The sequence below is a fragment of the Trichechus manatus genome, unplaced genomic scaffold (assembly GCF_000243295.1).
Source record: "Trichechus manatus latirostris isolate Lorelei unplaced genomic scaffold, TriManLat1.0 scaffold00057, whole genome shotgun sequence".
NCBI lineage: Eukaryota > Metazoa > Chordata > Mammalia > Sirenia > Trichechidae > Trichechus > Trichechus manatus.
Genome location: NW_004443993.1, coordinates 10,797,996 through 10,814,901, shown reverse-complemented (window position 1 = coordinate 10,814,901; position 16,906 = coordinate 10,797,996). Strand labels below are relative to the sequence as shown.

Here is a 16,906-nt window from a genome sequence, read left to right as displayed (position 1 = left end):
TCACAGTCTAGGAAATGTTATAGGGCGGTTCTGTTCTGTCCCATGGGGTCACTGTGAGTCAGAATCGACTCAATGGCACCTCACAACAATGTCCCATTGGGTGCCCAGCAGTAAACCCAGAGGTCACTGCTTCTACAGTAAGTTTTCTCCACCTTGGCACTATTGACATGTTGGGCCAGATACTCTTTGTCACCGGGAGCTGTCCGTGTGTTGCAGGGTGTTTAGCAGCATCCCTGGCTGCCAGTAGTCTCCTCGTCCGCCCCCCATCCCTAAAGTGACAACCAAAAATGTCCCCAGACATTGCCAGTGCTTCCAGGGAGGTAGAATTGCCCCTGGTTGTGAACCACTGCTTTACAGAAAGACAGTAATGTTAGTTGCCCTGGAGTTGGTTGCACAGGGTGCAAACAAACGTTGCTTTGTCCTGCCTCGCCTTCATCATGGCTAGTATGTTTGAGCCCACTGTCATGGCTGTTTACCTACGGGGGGAAGGTAAACGTCCCCAGATCCTGAAAGGGAGAACCTTTACAGTTGGGCCAGTTGAATGGCTGGATCGTATAAAAAGCTGTCATCTCTGATTTTTAAAAGTTGGTTATATGGTTCCCCCCAGTAGTGATTTGCCTTCTCATAGGATGACTCATAGCAGATTTGGTGTTGGTGGGAATCGTATTAAGGACAATACTCTCCCGAGGTTAAAGGCATAGGGGCAAAAACTGTAGACCCTATGGGCATCTTTGTTTTATAAACCGATAAAGTATATATGACCAAGAACAGGTTTCTCTGTTTTATTTGCTCTATTACATTAAAAAACAAGAAAGTTAATGGGAAATGTTTTGGCATCTAAGTCAATGTGGGCTCCTGGGAAGTTCACTCCTCTACATTGGCTCAATCCCTCTAATGTTAGCACTTAACCTCCACATCTAGCCTGGGGGTAGGGTGGGGGGTGGTTGTTTGGTTGGCAACACAGGACATTTTGCTTTTTTACAGAATTCCTCCAGTAACAGAGGCCAGGGTGCTGGCGGCAGAAAGATACATTTTCCCATAAATACTGTCAATTGGACCCCAGCTCAGGGCGACCTCATGTGTGGCAGTAGAACTGTGCTCCGTAGGTTTTCAATGGCTGATTTTTCTAAACTAGATCACCAGGCCTTTCTTCTGAGGTGCCTCTGTGTGGGTTGGAAGCTGCAACCTTTTGGTTAGCAGCTGAGCGTGTTTACCGTTTGCCCCCACCCCCCCAGGGACTGCCATTAATGGATCTATGTATTTTGCTCTTCAGAAACAGAAAGGTTGGAGGCTGTTTTCAAAGGGATTCACATCCATTATAAATGATTTAGAATTTGAACTGGCTCTTAAACCCATCAGAAAATGTCTTTTTTTGAAATTCTGACAACATCCCCGCTAAAGCCTTGTCAGATTTTCTTTTTTTTTTTTTTTTTCCATTTTCAATTAGGATGCTGAAAAAGTACAGAATGAGAAGATGGCCCCTTTAAAAAATTTCCCCCCTAAAGGCCAACAAGGTTGATGATTTTCCAGCATCTGGAATATGAAGGCACTGATTTATTGTCATTGTTCATGTCTTTTGTTGTTGTTACTGGCTGCTGTCGAGTCGATTTTGACTCATAGCAACCCCATGGGACGGAGTGGAACTGCCCCATAGAACTGGCCCCATACAGCCAGTTTCCTAGGCTGGTAATCTTTATGGAAGCAGATCATTAGATCTTTCTCCCAGAGCCAGTGGGTAGGTTGGAACCTCTGACCTTTCTGTTAGTAGCTGAGTGCTTAACTGTTGTGCCGCCAGGGCTCCTTATTCATGTCTTTACACCTTTGCTAAACAGCTGGCCTCCTTCCCTCTTTTCCAGCTCGTCTGCCTTTCAAGCGCTTGAGTCTTGTCCCCAAGGAGAAACCCGACGACAGCTCAGAGGACGTGAGAAGCTCTCAGAGTGCTTCTGTGCAAAATACAGCCCCCAGCTTGGAAACCTCTTTGGACAACTTGGAGAACCACTGCCATACGGGTTCTGATGCCGAATTTAGACCAAAACTCATAAACGGGAAGGGTCCGTTAGATACCTTTATAAGAAAAGCCAAAAGCAGTCCTGGCGAGACCGCAGTCCTAATTGACTTGACGGAGGACTCGAGTGATCAGCCGGACAGCCCTGTGGACCACGCTAAATGCAGTTCTGAAGCCCCTCCCTCCAGGGAGGCTGTTGGTGGGGGTGGAGAGGAAGATGAAGGTCAGAGGGGCCTGGTGAAGGCCAGTCAGGACGATAAGTTGGCATCTCCAGGAGAGATCCTTCCCGACCTTCCGTGCCACACGGAGGAAAGTGCTGGCTCAGGAGGCACAGAGAGGCATGGAGATGGGCAGAAAGCCTCACCAGAACCCTGCCCTGAACTGACAGGTGGTTGGAGAACGTGCTGTGAAAGGGAACAGCAGGGTTGGAGCGAGGCGGGGGGCATCCTATTTAAAGGGAAGGTGCCCGTGGTGGTCTTGCAGGATATCCTGGCTGCGAAACCTCCTCGGGCCAGGTCTCCCCAGACGGCACCATTGGACGAGAGCATGGCCTGGGAGAGCGAGGAGCTGGCCTCTTGCCCCGAAGAAGACTCTGTCCTCAGCCATTCTTCCCTGAGCTCATCCTCGTCTACCAGCTCACCTGAGGGGCAGTCAGCTCCCAGAAAACAGCGCAGCAGTCCCAGCCCCTTACCTGCCTCCACACCTACCCGCAGAGTGAGTATTTCTCCCAGGATCCCAGCACGCCAGTGCCTCCGGTCCCACCCCTCACTTTTTATATGGGGATACCGTGCCACCCAGATGGTTCGTGGGACAAGAAACGAGGTCTTGTGACTTCTGTGGCAGCTTCCTTTCCGACCTCAGAAAGCATTCACTTAACGCAGCAGTTGTGATGTTCTGGTGACTTGGTTAATCAACAGTGTGTCGAGTGTCTGAGGTGAAATGTTGTTGCCGTTGGGTCTATTATGACTTATAGTGACCCCATGTAACAGAGCAGAACTGCCCCATAGGGTTTCCTAGGCCAGAATCTTTATGGGAGCAGACTGCCAGATGTTTCTCCCATGGAGATGCTGAGTGGGTTCCAACCGCCGACCTTTTGGTTAGCAGCCCAGTGCTTAAGCACTGTGCCACCAGGGCTCCTTTTGCCCTACCGTTTTGGTAACCTTGTTAACAAGTGTTTGCAGCTAGTTAGTGGTTATAGTCAACTTAGCCATTTTAGTGAGTAAAGCAAGCAACGATGACCCCTCACCTCGGGTTTTAGCTTCAGCTTCCCCCCTGCCTTCTTCCTGTCCTAACACCAATTGTTGGGGTGTGGGTGGCGAAGAGCTGCTAAGCTTTGGAAGTGACAGGGAGGCCTCAAGAAGAACAAAATGGGGAGTTCTGTAGAGTCGGCTCTTGTGATCATGGCCACCCATTGGAAGAACTCACCTAGAGTAATAAGAACCAGAAAAATGAGGAACATAACATCACTTTCAAGAATCCCAGGAGAGTTACTTTTGAAGTATCTTTTCTGTTACTGATTTTTGATCAGCACAATGGTGACTGGCTATTCTCACCTGCCCTTGTTGTTGATTGCTGTTGAGTTGATTTCAACTCATGGAAACCCCAGGTGTTACAGAGTAGGACTGTTCCATAGGGTCTTCTTGGTTGTAATCTTTTTTTTTTTTAATTGGCTTTAGGTGAAAGTTTATAGCTCAAGTTAGTCTCTCGTACAAAAATTTATGCATTGTTATGTGACCCTAGTTGCTCTCCCCATACTGTGACAGCACACTCCTCCTTTCCACCACTGATTCCTGTGTCCATTCAACCAGCTCCTGACCCTCTCTGCCTTCTCATCTCACCTCCAGACAGGAGCTTCCCATTTAGTCTCATGTATCTACTTGAGTTAAGAAACACACTCTTCACGAGTATCATTTTATGTCCCATAGTCCAGTCTAATCTTTGTCTGAAGAGTTAGCTGCGGGAATGATTTTAGTTCTAGGGTAGCAGAGAGTCCAGGGGCCATGTCTTCTGGGGTTCCTCCAGTCTCAGACCATTAACTCTGGTCTTTTTACTAGAATTTGAGTTCTGCACCCCACCTTTATCCTGCCCTGTCGGGGACTCTGTTGTGCTCCCCGTCAGGGCTTGGTTGTATCTTAATGGGAGCAGATTGCCAGACCTTTTCTTCTGTGGTGCTGTGGCCAAGGTTCAAGCTGCCAACCTTGAGAACCATTTGCACCACGTACAGACCTTGGTGGATAAAACTGATAAACTTGGTAATGAATCCCAAGGTGCGTTTAAAAACAGTGCTGTTTTGTTTATGGCTTTGTGACACTTTTGTTTGTTCACGCTTGGTTTTTGTAATTACGATTGGATCTTGACAAGGATCACAATCTGCTGTCCCTGCTTAATCTGACCATCAGGCACCGACTTTGATAGCCTTCTGAAATTTGATCTCTAAGGGCTGTTTCCTCTGATTCTTCCAGATGATTCCATCTCTTGGTCTTTCCTTTCCTGCCTCAGGAGTATATACAACCCATTGTCATAGAATCGATTCCAGCTCACAGTGACCCCGTGTGCTCCATAGGGTTTTCTTGACTGCAACCTTTTGTGGAAGCAGGTCGCCATGCCTTTCTTCTGCAGGGCTGCTGGGTAGGTCTGAGCCGTCAACCTTTTGGCTAGTAGTTGAGCACAAACCATTTGTGCCACCTAGGCACCTTCCTGAGGAGCTCACCAAAAAACAGACCCGTTGCCATCGAGTCGATTCCAACTCATAGCGGGCCTATAGGACAGGCTGGAACTGCCCCAGAGGGTTTCCATGGCTGTGAATCTTTATGGGAGCAGATCACCAGGTCTTTTCTCCCACGGAGCTGCTAGTGGGTTCGAACTGCCGACCTTTTGGTCAGCAGCCAAGTGCTTATCCACTGCACCACCAGGGCTTCTTGCCCTGAGGAGTGTAGGAGAAAGGAAAACAACTGCTTTCGCTGTAGGTTCACAAAGTATCAATCAAGAATGGGTTCTAAGTTTCTAAATGTGGCAGGCTGGAATAATGAATCTTTAGACTTCTACCTAGCTGTTACTCAGACTCTCAAAATCGACTTCAAATCTCTCCTGCTGTCGGCCATCTTGTTGCATAAATTCAATTACTTGAATTTCTTCCAGGCTGCTGCTTCTATTTTACAGAACCCCTTTGTCACAGGACGTATTACAGCCAGTCGCCACTGAGAGCAGGCCATGTACATATGTTTCCATTTTTCTTAATATCTTAATTTTTGGTTTCTTTTTTTGTCCATAGCCAGGGTATGAGAAGTGGGAAGTCCCATAGTTGGATGTTGTAATGAAATCGTTTTACTTGTGTCTGACGCCCAAATGGTTCTACACCAACTGAACAAGTGAACCAAGCGTGCCAGAGTTAGAAATCCCTGCTTCTGAGATGCTGCTTCCGAGTGTAGGCTTGACGCTTCTCAGACAATGCTTTGAAGTGCTCTAGAAGACATTCTTTTTTGTTGTTGTCGAGAATATACACAGCAAAACATACACCAATTCAACCACTTCTACATGTACAATTCAATGATATTGATTACACTCTTTGAGCTTTGCAACCTTTCCCACCCTGCTTTTCCGAGTTGTTCCTCCCCCATTAACATAAACTCACTGTCCCCTAAGCTTCCTATCTAATTTTTTTTGAGGTGCTGTAGTCAGTTCGATTCCACATGGATACATCTAAAAGAGCACAATGCTCAAGGCAGACATTCTTTACTAATTAAGGTAAACTATTGTTTGGTTTTCATGATAAATGGAGAAAATACTGAGGTTGTCAAGGATTTCATTTTAATTTAGATCTACAGTCAACACCCATGGAAGCATCAATCAAGAAATCAAGTGACATATTGCATTGGCAAATCTGCGGCAAAAAATTAAAAAGCAAAGGTGTCACCCTGAGGGCTAAGGCGTGCCTGACCCAAGTCATGGTATTTTCAGTCGCCTCATATGCATGTGAAAGCTGGACAAGGAATAAGGAAGACCTAAGAAGAATCGATACATTTTAATAATGGTGTTGGTGAAGAATATTGAATATGCCATGGAGAGCCCTGGTGGTGAAGTGGTTAAGAGCTCAGACTGCTAACCAAAGGTTGGCAGTTCGAATCTACCAGCCGCTCCTCGGAAATCCTATGGGGCAATTCTACCATGTCCTGTAGGGTTGCTATGAGTCGGAATTGACTTGACGGCATACAACAACCAGGAGAACGAATAAATCTGTCTTGGGAGAAATACATCCAGATTGTTCCTTAGAAGCAAGGATGGCGAGACTTCGTCTCACATACTTTGGACATGTTATTAGGAGGGACCAGTCCCTGGAGAAGGACATCGTGCTTAGTAAAGTAAAAGGTCAGCGAAAGAGAGGAAGACCCTCAACAAGATGGATTGACACAGTGGTTACCACAGTGGGCTGAAGTATAACAACAGTTATGAGGATGGTGCAGGAGTGGGCAGGGTTTTGTTCTGTTGTACACCGGATCGCTATGAGTTGGAACCACCTCAACAGCACTTGACAACAACTGGTGCTGTGTGTGCAGGCCCTGCCAGAGAGCCCAGCTGGAAGGCAGCCATGGTTTTGCCAGCTTTTCACAGATGCCACCTCTTTGCCAATTCCACCCACAAATACGTAGCTTTCCAGTTTATTCCCTTGCCTTTACCACCAGTTGCCCTCAAGTTGACTCTGACTCATGGTGACCCCGTGTATGTCAAAGTAGAACCGTGTGCCGTAGGGTTTTCAGGGATGATTTTTCAGAAGTAGATCACTAGGCCTTCCTCCATGGCACCTCTGGATGGACTGGAACCTTTGAGTCAGCGGCTGAGCGTGTTAACCCATTTGCACCACCCAGGGACTCTCGTTACTTTTATTTTTTTTAATAATATTGTGTTGTAGGTGAAAGTTTACACAGCCAGTTAGGTTCTCATTTAACAATTTGTATACAGATTGTTCCATGACATTGGTTACACACGTTTCACAATGTGTCAGCATTCTCAGCATTCTCATTATTTCCCTTCAGTTTGTTCTGTTTCCATTAATCTAGCTTCCCTGCCCCTCCTTATGTTCTCGTTTTTGCTTTAGGGTAAATGATGACCGTTTGGCCTCATACAGTTGATTATTTAAGGGAGCATGTGACTCAGGTGATATTGTTTATTTTATAAGCCAATCCATTATTTGGCTGAAGGGAGACCTCTGGGAGTGGCTTCAGTTCCAAGTTCAAAGGGAACCTTAGGGTGATAGTCTCGGGGGTTCCTCTAGTCTGTCAGTCCACTAAGTCTGGCCTTTTTAAGAATTTGAGTTATGTTTTACGTTTTTTTCTCATTCTCTCCGGGACCTTCTGTTGTGTCCATGGTCTTAGGCTAGATGAGGCTGTGGTTCGTGTGGGCTCTTAGTCTTGTGGACTAGTTTCTTTGAGTCCCATTACCTTTGAGGAGTGCTGAATTTCTGGATCTGTGAGCTCTGTAGTAGGCACCTAACTCTAAAGGATCCCTGGTGGCACAGTGGTTAAGCGTTGGCTACTAACCAAAAGGTTGGTAGTTCTAACTCACCCAGTGGCTCCATGGGAGAAAGGCCTGGTGATCTGCTCCTATAAAGATAACAGCCGAGAAAACCCAATGGGGCAGTTCTACTTTGTACATGGGGTCGCTGTGAGTTGGAATCGACTAGATAGCACCCAGCAAACACCACCGCCACCTAACAGCTTTTCCTAGTCTGGGCCCGAGTTTCTGCTGATGCCTATTACTTTGGTAAATACGTTTGTTCTGCCATTTTCCCTCCCCCACTTCCTCTCTTCCAGATTGTAGGTGAAAACTTTTTGGAAGCTTATAGACTGTGTAATATCACTATAACTTGTGGATTTTATTGAGGGACTGTTAGTACTTGAATTTGTACTGTAAAATCTATGCTATTTGGAACCACGGGCCTTCTTTATTGGTGGTGCTTTGTCTGCTTGGGAGCCACATGGGAGCTTGTTAAAATACAGATCATGAGGGCTCCTCCCAGGACTCTGATATATTCTGGAAGAGCTTCATTTTTTTAAAAAAAAGTACTCCAGGAGGTCTGGAGATTCCCACTTTGAAGAACACTGATTCAGGAACACCCTTCCTTTGGGGTCTTTTGAATAGCTGAAGAGTTTATCTATTGTTAGAGCTTCCCGTTGGGATTAGAAATAGTTTTCAAGCTTATTTGCAGTTAGTAATTTAGACTATTTTGTTGATGGTTTGAGATGATGATTCCGTGAATGATCATTTTAATACAGTTGGGTTACTGGAATCTTTGGCTTGCCTCTGTATCAAATGACCCCAGGTTGCCAGAGATTTTTCCTGTATAATTGAAATTATGTTGTTTCTGGGTGCCGCTGCGTTGATTCTAACTCATAGTGACCCAATAGGACAGGGTAGAACTGCCCTATAGGGTTTTCTAGGCTGTTTCTCCCAAGGAGCTGCTGGTGGGTTCAAACCACTGACCTTTCAGTTAGCAGCTGAGTGCTTAACCTTTGAGCCACAAGGGCTCATTGATTTAAATTATGCAAGTATTCTCCGTGTTTGCAACCTCTCACCACCACCACCACCCCCCCAAAAAAAAATGCATTGCTGTCCAGTCGATTCCGACTCATAGTGATCCTACAGGACAGAGTAGAACTGCCCCATAAGGTTTCCAAGGATTGGCTGGCGGATTCGAACTGCCATTTTGGTTAGCAGCCGAGCTCTTGACTACTGTGCCACCAGGGCTCCCCACCACCCCCCAGATTGCCATTATCATCATCCTACATGTTTCTGTGTAATGTGTATGGGAGAGATCCCTGAAGGATCCATGGTATCGTTTTGTTTCCTTACATAAGACAGATACAGTAGATACGTCTCTTTCACTCAAAGGCGTCTGTCATGGATTGAATTGTGTCCCCGAAAAATGTCTGTCAGTTTGGCTAGGTCATGATTCCCAGTATTGTATGATTGTCTGCCATTTTATCGTCTGATGTAATTTCCCTATGTGTTGTAAATTCTCACTATGATGTAATGAGATGGATTAGTGGCAGTCATATTGATGAGATCTTCAAGATTAGATAGTATTTTAAGCCAGTCTCTTTTGAGATATAAAAGAGAGACAGGGGGACCTCATACCACCAAGAAAGTAGAGCCAGGAGCAGAGCATGTCCTTTGGACCTGAGGTTCCTGCACTGAGATGCTCCTAGACCAAGTGGAGACTAATGGCAAGGACCTTCCTCCAGGGTCGGCACCCTGAATTCGGACTTGTAGCCTACTAGACTGTAGAGAATAAACTTCTTTGTTAAAGCCATCCACTTGTGGTATTTTCTTTTATAGCAGCACTAGATGACTAAGCAGTGTCTTAGATATTTTTTGTGTTGGCATAGAAAGATCTAGCTTTTGTAACTGCTAATCCTGTACTGGTACTGTGTGGATGCACTGCACGTTATTTAGTCATTGTAACCTAGCAGCGTCAGAAGTCCTTTTAAGGTGGAAAGAGAATCAAAATCAGCCCAAAGCTGATCCCCGTGAGGCGGAGGTTGGGCACGCCAACCTTTTTACCATTTCTGACACAGCCGTCCCCCCATGGCACTCTCTACTTCTCTGCTGGGTTCAATAATTTGTTGCATTGGCCACAAAGAACTCACAGACTGTCTTAGTCATCTCGTGCTGCTATGATGGAAATACTACAAGTGGATGCCTTTAGCAAAGAGAAATTTATTCTCTCACAGTCTAGTAGGCTCAAAGTCCAAATTCATGGCGCCATCTTGAGGGGAACGCTTTCTCTCTCTGTCACCTCTGGAGGAAGGTCCTTGTCAGCAGTCTTCTCCTGGACTAGGAGCTTGTCAGCCCAGGGACCTCCGGTCAAAACGACACACTTTCCTGGTGATACTTTCTTGGTGGTATGAGGTCCTTCTGTTTCTATGCTCGCTTCTCTCTTTTATATCTCAAAAAAGATTGACTAAAGACACAACCTAATCTCATAGATTGAGTCCTGCCTCGTTAGCATAACTGCCTCAAGTCCCGCCTCAACATCATAGAGGTAGGATTTACAACACATAGGATAATCACATCAGATGACAAAATGGTGGACAATCACTCAGTACTGGGAATCATGGCCTACCCAAGTTGACACATACTTTTGGGGGACACAATTCAATCCATGACACAGACCATACTCACAGTTGTGGGATTTATTAGGGAAGTAACATGTTACAGCTGGGGATCAGGATGAACTTGGAAGTAACAGGAACAATGCAGGACAGGATAGTTTGTCGGTCAGGACAGCTCTCAGCCCCGTCTCCGCTGTGCCTGCAGGCAGACCCTTTGCGCGGGCCTGCCGCTGCCGGGCTCAGTCATCTTGCTGCCTAGTGCTGCGCTGTCTTCAGCATTACAGCTCCTCCTTTCTCTTTCCGTGTCTCTCGAAAGCTCTGTTAGGTTGTGTCACAGATTGAATTGTATCCCCCCAAAATATGGGTCAACTTGGTTAGGCCACGATTCCCAGTATTGAGTGGTTGTCCTCCGTTTTGTGAGTGATGTAATTTTCCTATGTGTTGTAAATTGTCATCTCTGCCTGTGGTTAATGAGGCAATGTTAGATTATGTTAAAGAGGATTTGGGTGGGATGTAATATCCTTAATGAGGTCAAGTCCCTGATCCAATGTAAAGGGAGTTTCCCTGGGGTGTCGCCTGCATCACCTTTTATCTTACAGGAGATAAAAGGAAACGGAAGCGAGCAGAGAGTGAGGGACCTCATACCACCAAGAAGCAAGAGCCAGGAGAGTAGTGCGTCCTTTGGACCCAGGGTCCCTGTGTGGAGAAGCTGCTAGTCTAGGGGGAGATTGATGCCAAGGACCTTCCTCCAGAGCCAACAGAGAGAAAGCCTTCCTCTAGAGCCGGCTCCCAGAATTCAGACTTTTAGCCTACTAGACTGTTAGAGAATAAAGCCACCTGCTTGTGGTATTCCTGTTACAGCAGCACTAGATAACTAAGACAGGTTAGTTGCTTATATAAGCAAGTCACTCAGACCTGTCGGGTGGTTTTGTGCACTCTGTTTGCATAGTAGATTGGCCAATCCCTGCAAGGGTTTTACGCACCTTATTTGCATAGTAAACTGTCCAATCCCTTTGCATGATTGTGGCCTAGCAAATCATCTTGGCGGAAATACAGACCCAGGGCCAGAAAGGCCATATGTAAAGAGAAATCCATTACCTTGCAGTCATTCTCTTACTGACAGGCGTTCCTGTGGTTCCGATGCTTGTCCTTCACATACAGCAGCTGTAACATGTGTCCTTGTCCTCGCCTCCTTGGGCTGTTGGGCAAGCAGCATTGCTGGCTTCTAGGAACACGTGCATTCATCCCTGCCACTCACACTCAGTGTGGTTGGACCAGTGTTGGCTTTATCTTTTCCCTCTGCTGTTGGGCTTGTAGCTGCTGCTGCTGGGCCTACCCATAGCAGCCTCTTCCTTGGCTCGTTTGCTGCTGCCTTTCTGCTGGGCATTCAGAAATTAGATACCCTTAAATGGAAACCCTGCTGGCATAGTGGTTAAGTGCTACAGCTGCTAACCAAAAAGTTGGCAGTTCAAATCCACCAGCCGCTCCTTGGAAACCCTATGGGGTAGTTCTACTCTGTCCTGTAGGATCACTATGAGTCGGAATCAGCTTGACGGCAGCGGGTTTGTTTTTTGTTCATGTGTAAAATTGGAGTCCTTGGGTGGCACAAATGGTGAGCGCACCGGCTGCTAACTGCAAGGTTGGAAGTTTGAGTCCACCCAGAGGTGCCTTGGAAGAAAGGCCTGGTGATCTGCTTCTGAAAAATCTGCCATTTGAAACCCTGTGGATCACAGTTCTACTTTGACACACAGGGAGTCACCATGAGTCGGAGTGGACTCGACGGTGACTGGTTTTTTATGTATAAAATCAGAGTAAATAGGCTCTGACAGAATTCTGAAAAAACTGCAGGAATTTTAACTCACAGGCACATCTTTCTTTATGAGTTGAGGTAGTTGGGTTTTTTGGATAGTGGATTTTTTATTTTTAGCTTCTTTTTGGGATCCTTGGTCATGTTTTTGGCTGTGAGGTTACCATTTGGCTGAGCTCCAGGTAGGTAAAATGTGGCTGTGTGGCATATAAATTTGAGAGTTATGATTTTATAAACACTTGGGCCAAATTTCAAGAAGATAAAATTAGACAAGTAAGGTCCGTCTAAGGAGCCCTGGGGGTGCAACGGTGAAGCATTCTGCTGCTAACTGAAAGGTCGGCAGTTCAAACCCACCAGTGGCTCCTGGCGATCTGCTCTCTTAAAGATTACAGGCTAGGAAACCCTGTGGGGGAGTTCTACTCCGTTACATGGGGTTGCTATGCATTGAAAATTGACTCAAGGGCACCCAACAACAACAACAAGGTTTATCTGAGTGTTTAGTAAAGCAATAGAGATCCTGTTTTAAATTAAATAGGAACCGTTCCAGTTAGATGCTGTTAAACCAGCTCCCGGTAGTCGTGTCAACTGCGTTATTCCTGGACTCCCAGCAAAGGCACCAGATGCTGCAGCCGAAATCCAAGAGCAAGTACGGACAAGAAGAAGTGTGGTTTTTTTTCCCCCACATCCTCTCATGAAGGAGTCTGGCAGTCACGCTTGCTGCTGTCATCTTTGAGCACAAAGGACGACCATGCAGAGATACAGCAGCTTCGACATTGTGCCATCATTACTTCAGTGTGTGGGTGGGGTCCAGAGACCTGGCAGGCAGCATGGATTCTCAGGAGTCAGAGGCTTTCTCTTAGACATTGGTAGGACTCCTCTGGTGGCTGGCATTTTGCTTGGCGCATGCTCAGTAAAGACGGCTGAAAACGCGGCACAATCACGTGGCCAGTCGGGCTACCCCACCGACACTGGAAAACGTGGTTTTCTGACCACACTGTGGTTGACGGTTCCCTAAAGGAAAGGCTCCGTCCAAAAAGCATGGCACGCTCTGAGTGAGAAGGATGCCTTCTTGAATACGTTAGTCGTAGTGTTATTTTATTTTTTTAATAATTTATTTTGTTGCTGTTGTTCAGAATGTACACAGCAAAACATATATCAATTCAACAGTTTCTACAGGTACAATTCAGTGACACTGATTACTTTCGTCAAGTTGGCCAACCGTTCTCATCCTCCTTTTCTGAATTGTTCCTCCCCCATTAGCTTAAACTCACTGCCCCCTAAGGTTCCTATCTAATCTTTCAAGTTGATGTTGTCAGTTTGATCCCGTATAGATAGATCTTAAAGGAGCACAATGCTCAGGGTCGACATTCTTTACTAGTTAAACTAAACTATCATTTGGTTTTAAGAAGAGTTTCTGGGGATATTTTTAGTTTAGTGTTTAAAGATTATCTCAGGGCAATAGTTTCAGTGGTTCATCCAGCATTCATGATTCCAGAATATCTGGATTCCATGAGAATTTGAAATTCTGTTTTACATTTTCTCCCCTTTGATCAGGATCTTCTGTAGAATCTTTGGTCAAAATGTTTAGTAGTGGTAGCCGGGCACCACCCAGTTCTGGTCTCACTGCAAAGGAGGCAGTTCATGGAGGCAGCTAGCCATACATTCCTGATCCTCCTCCTATTCCTGACTCCTCTTCTTCCTCTATTGCTCCAGGCGAACAGAGACCAACTGTTGTGCTTTGGATGGCAGCTTACAAGCTTTTACAACCCCAGGCACTACACAGCGAACTAGGAGGTAGAACAGAGGCACTAAACACGTTACTAGGCCAGTTAACTGGGATGTCCCATGAAACCATGACCCTAAACCTCCAAACCAGGGAACCAAATCCCATGAGTGTTTGATTGTATGTAAGTAGCCTCAACAGCTCCTTTTGTTGTTGTTGTTGTTCTAAATATATCTATCACACAACTTTAGCCAGTTCAACTTTTTACAGGGGTACAACTTATTGACAGCAATTACAATAGTTGGCTGTCAGCCCTATGCTTACTCAGTGACCTTTAGTCTATAGGTTTTATTCTGTGAGGGGTCTGAGTCAGGGTTTAGGAGTTCCCAGACAAAGACATCCCTGTGGCATAGTTTCATGGATATGTCAGACTGTCTTAAGGGAAATGGGCCTTTGGTTTTTCAGTTCAACTTCAGTCTCATTTTTTTGCTGCCTCTTCTTGTTAGTTGCCGTCGAGTTGATCCCAACCGCTGGCGACCCCATGTGCGCAGGTAGACCTGTGCTCCCCAGGGTTTTCAAGGCCAGGACCTACTCTGCACACATGGTTGATCTTTCCATCCCTGTCATCAGGCCTGTCTTCCAAGGCACCTCTGGTGTGCTCGAACTGCCAACCTTTTGGCTAGTAGTCAGCTGCTCCACTGTTTGCGCCACCCAGGGACCCCTTGCCTCTAGGAGTCTAAAATGCACCTGGGGAGTTCCTTCCTTCCAGCCTTAACTCTCTCTTCCTGTAGTTGAGTCTGATGAGTTTGGTTTTCAGGATTCCCTGCCCCAGAGAGAGCTGAAGCCGAGTGTCTGAGTTCCCTGCTCATACTCCTAAGTAGGATCGTTCAGCCAGAATAGCGAGTGGGTCTAACCATGTGTCTTCGTTTAACCTGGTCGTTCCTGGTGGCTGGCGCTCAGTTTGAAGCAGGGCAATAGAGAATATCGTAGTCCAGAACACAGGGACTCTTAGACCAGATGCCACCTGTGGGAAATTGACCTTTCTTCTTGGGCTTTCCGTGCGCGTTCTAAAAAGCAGAATGCGCGGATGGGTGTCACATAGAGAAGGCAGCCTCTAGACATGCTGCATTTGAGTTACATGGTGTTGATTATTTCAGTACCTCAAAAATAACAGAAAATTCCCGGCATCACCTTCTCTGCATTCCTGTAAGAGGCCGGTACCCTCTGGACAGGACAGATGCTCTCTGTTGTTGTTGGTTGCTGTCAAGTTAGTTCCGACTCACGGCAACCCCATGCACAACAAAAACGAAATGCTGCCCAGTCCTGCACCATCCCCGTGATCGGTTGTGGATTGGAGCTTTGTGACCTACAGGGTTTCCGTTGGCTGATTTTTTTGGAAGTCGATCGCCAGGCCTTTCTTCCTAGTCCCTCTTAGTCTGGAAGCTCCGCTGAAACCTGTCCACCATGGGTGACCCTGCTGGTGTTTGACATACTGGTGGCATAGCTTCCAGCATCCCAGCAGCAGGCAAGCCCCCACAGCACAACAGACTGACAGGTGGTGGGGGTGCCCTCTAGCTTGCTGCAAATCCTACCACTCCCTGTAGTCACCCCGGCCCCTGAGCTTATCTTGTTTTTCCTGTGCTTGGCTCCACTTCATTCGTTTTTGTTATCTGCCTCCCCAGTCTCCCCTTTCCCCACAAGGTACACACACGCGCACACTTGTTTGAGTTTGTGATCCCACAGCTCCATTCTGGCCCTGTTGGTGGAAGCTGGTCACCCGGAAAGGTGGTTTTTGTTTGTTTGTTTGGCAAGAAGTTCTTAATAGTATGGGGCTGTCATTCCCTGCTTCCCTTCCCCTGAGGAATGTTCGATGCGCTTAACACGTTAATGTGATTGAAAAGATGTAGGTTAACTGTCAATGTCTTTCATTTCAGATAACTAAGAAATGCATCAGAGGTTCTACAGAGAAGAACAAGCTAAGACTGCAAAGAGTAAGGCCTTTTCCCCGAAATAGAACATTAGCCTGCTGTGCTTTTTGCATCCAGTAGTAAGCGGAGCCCTTTGCTCTTCCTTGGGCCTGCTTTGGACCTTTCCCCTGCTTATTCTGACCGTCGTTTTGATTCTTACTTCACTTTGCATGACTGGGCTTGTGGGTTGCATCACTTTTAGCTTTGCAGAGTCCTGAGGTTCTGCACGTCGCCTTTTTGGGGCTTTTATTATCACCATTACTTGTAATATACAGACACCTGTGACAGTCAGGTCTCTTGCTGTCACTTAAAATTGCCTTCCAAAGAGCCCCATCCCTGTCCTTGCGTCCCCGCCGCTGTGAATGGGTTTTGGTTCTGCTCACTCGCCCCCCGAGTGCTGTGATGCTTTAATGGCCTACACTAGGTAGGGAGTCATTTTTGAGCAGTTCCCTCCCGAATCTCAGATTCAGTTGTTGGGGGGTCACCACATTTCTCACACAGCAGTGCACGGGGCGTCTTTCTTACTGCCACAGAGAGCAGAGACGGCTGGGGGGCCAGCTCACAGAAGGGGCTCCGGGGACGGCTGCCTGCGTGTCCACCACACGTCTTCGGTGCCTGCTTATGGCTGCACTGAATTTTTGTGTGTCGAATTTTAATGTCAGTTTTTACAATTTATCTCATATTTCACTGGAATTTCAGAGTTGGACATGGAGGGGGGAAACTCAAGTATGACCAAATAGCTCTGATTTCCCTATGATCTGGAGAGGCCTTCTGTTTTCTTATTTAGCAGCAGGGAAGGAGAACCCTTCTCACCACCCTGCGCTCGTGCCGACGGTCGTGCTATGCCCAGGCCGTCACCTTCCAGTATCCTGCACATCAGATGGAGATGCTGCGGGGGGTACTTGGCACGAACGGATAGCCAGGTGCTTTCTCAGCACGTCTCCATGGCTGTGGTTAAAGTCATTGCAGTTTATCAGTACGTTTTAGAATGTTCTCTCCAGAGGCAAGAACATAGTCATCCACCCAAACCAAAACCTGACCATCAGGCCCCTGGCAGTGGAGAAGCCTGACTTGGATGGGTCATTACCTATGCACCTTACCTGTGGTGTGTGCCAAGGTGACTATCCCTCTTGTCAGACAGGTGGGCTTGTTTTATCTGAACTGATGATTGTAGAAGGAGGAACAGATGTGATAAAATGCAGTGTTCCTACTTTAAAGACTGTAAAAGAAACTAGCTGGGTCTCTCCGACAGTAATGAAGTGATAGTACTGTAGTCATAGAGATGGCGCTTCAGTA

The 16,906-nt window shown here is 46.6% G+C and overlaps 1 protein-coding gene across 1 annotated transcript in view; it reads left to right on the top strand.

Annotated features, from left to right (window-relative positions):
* Positions 1-16,906, top strand: part of CHAF1A (chromatin assembly factor 1 subunit A) — a 36,338-nt gene that overhangs the window by 3,475 nt on the left and 15,957 nt on the right. The window contains exons 3-4 of the mRNA XM_012556196.2: positions 1,857-2,719; positions 15,578-15,634. Coding sequence (XP_012411650.1) covers positions 1,857-2,719; positions 15,578-15,634 — 920 coding nt within the window. The remainder of the gene's footprint in view (positions 1-1,856; positions 2,720-15,577; positions 15,635-16,906) is intronic.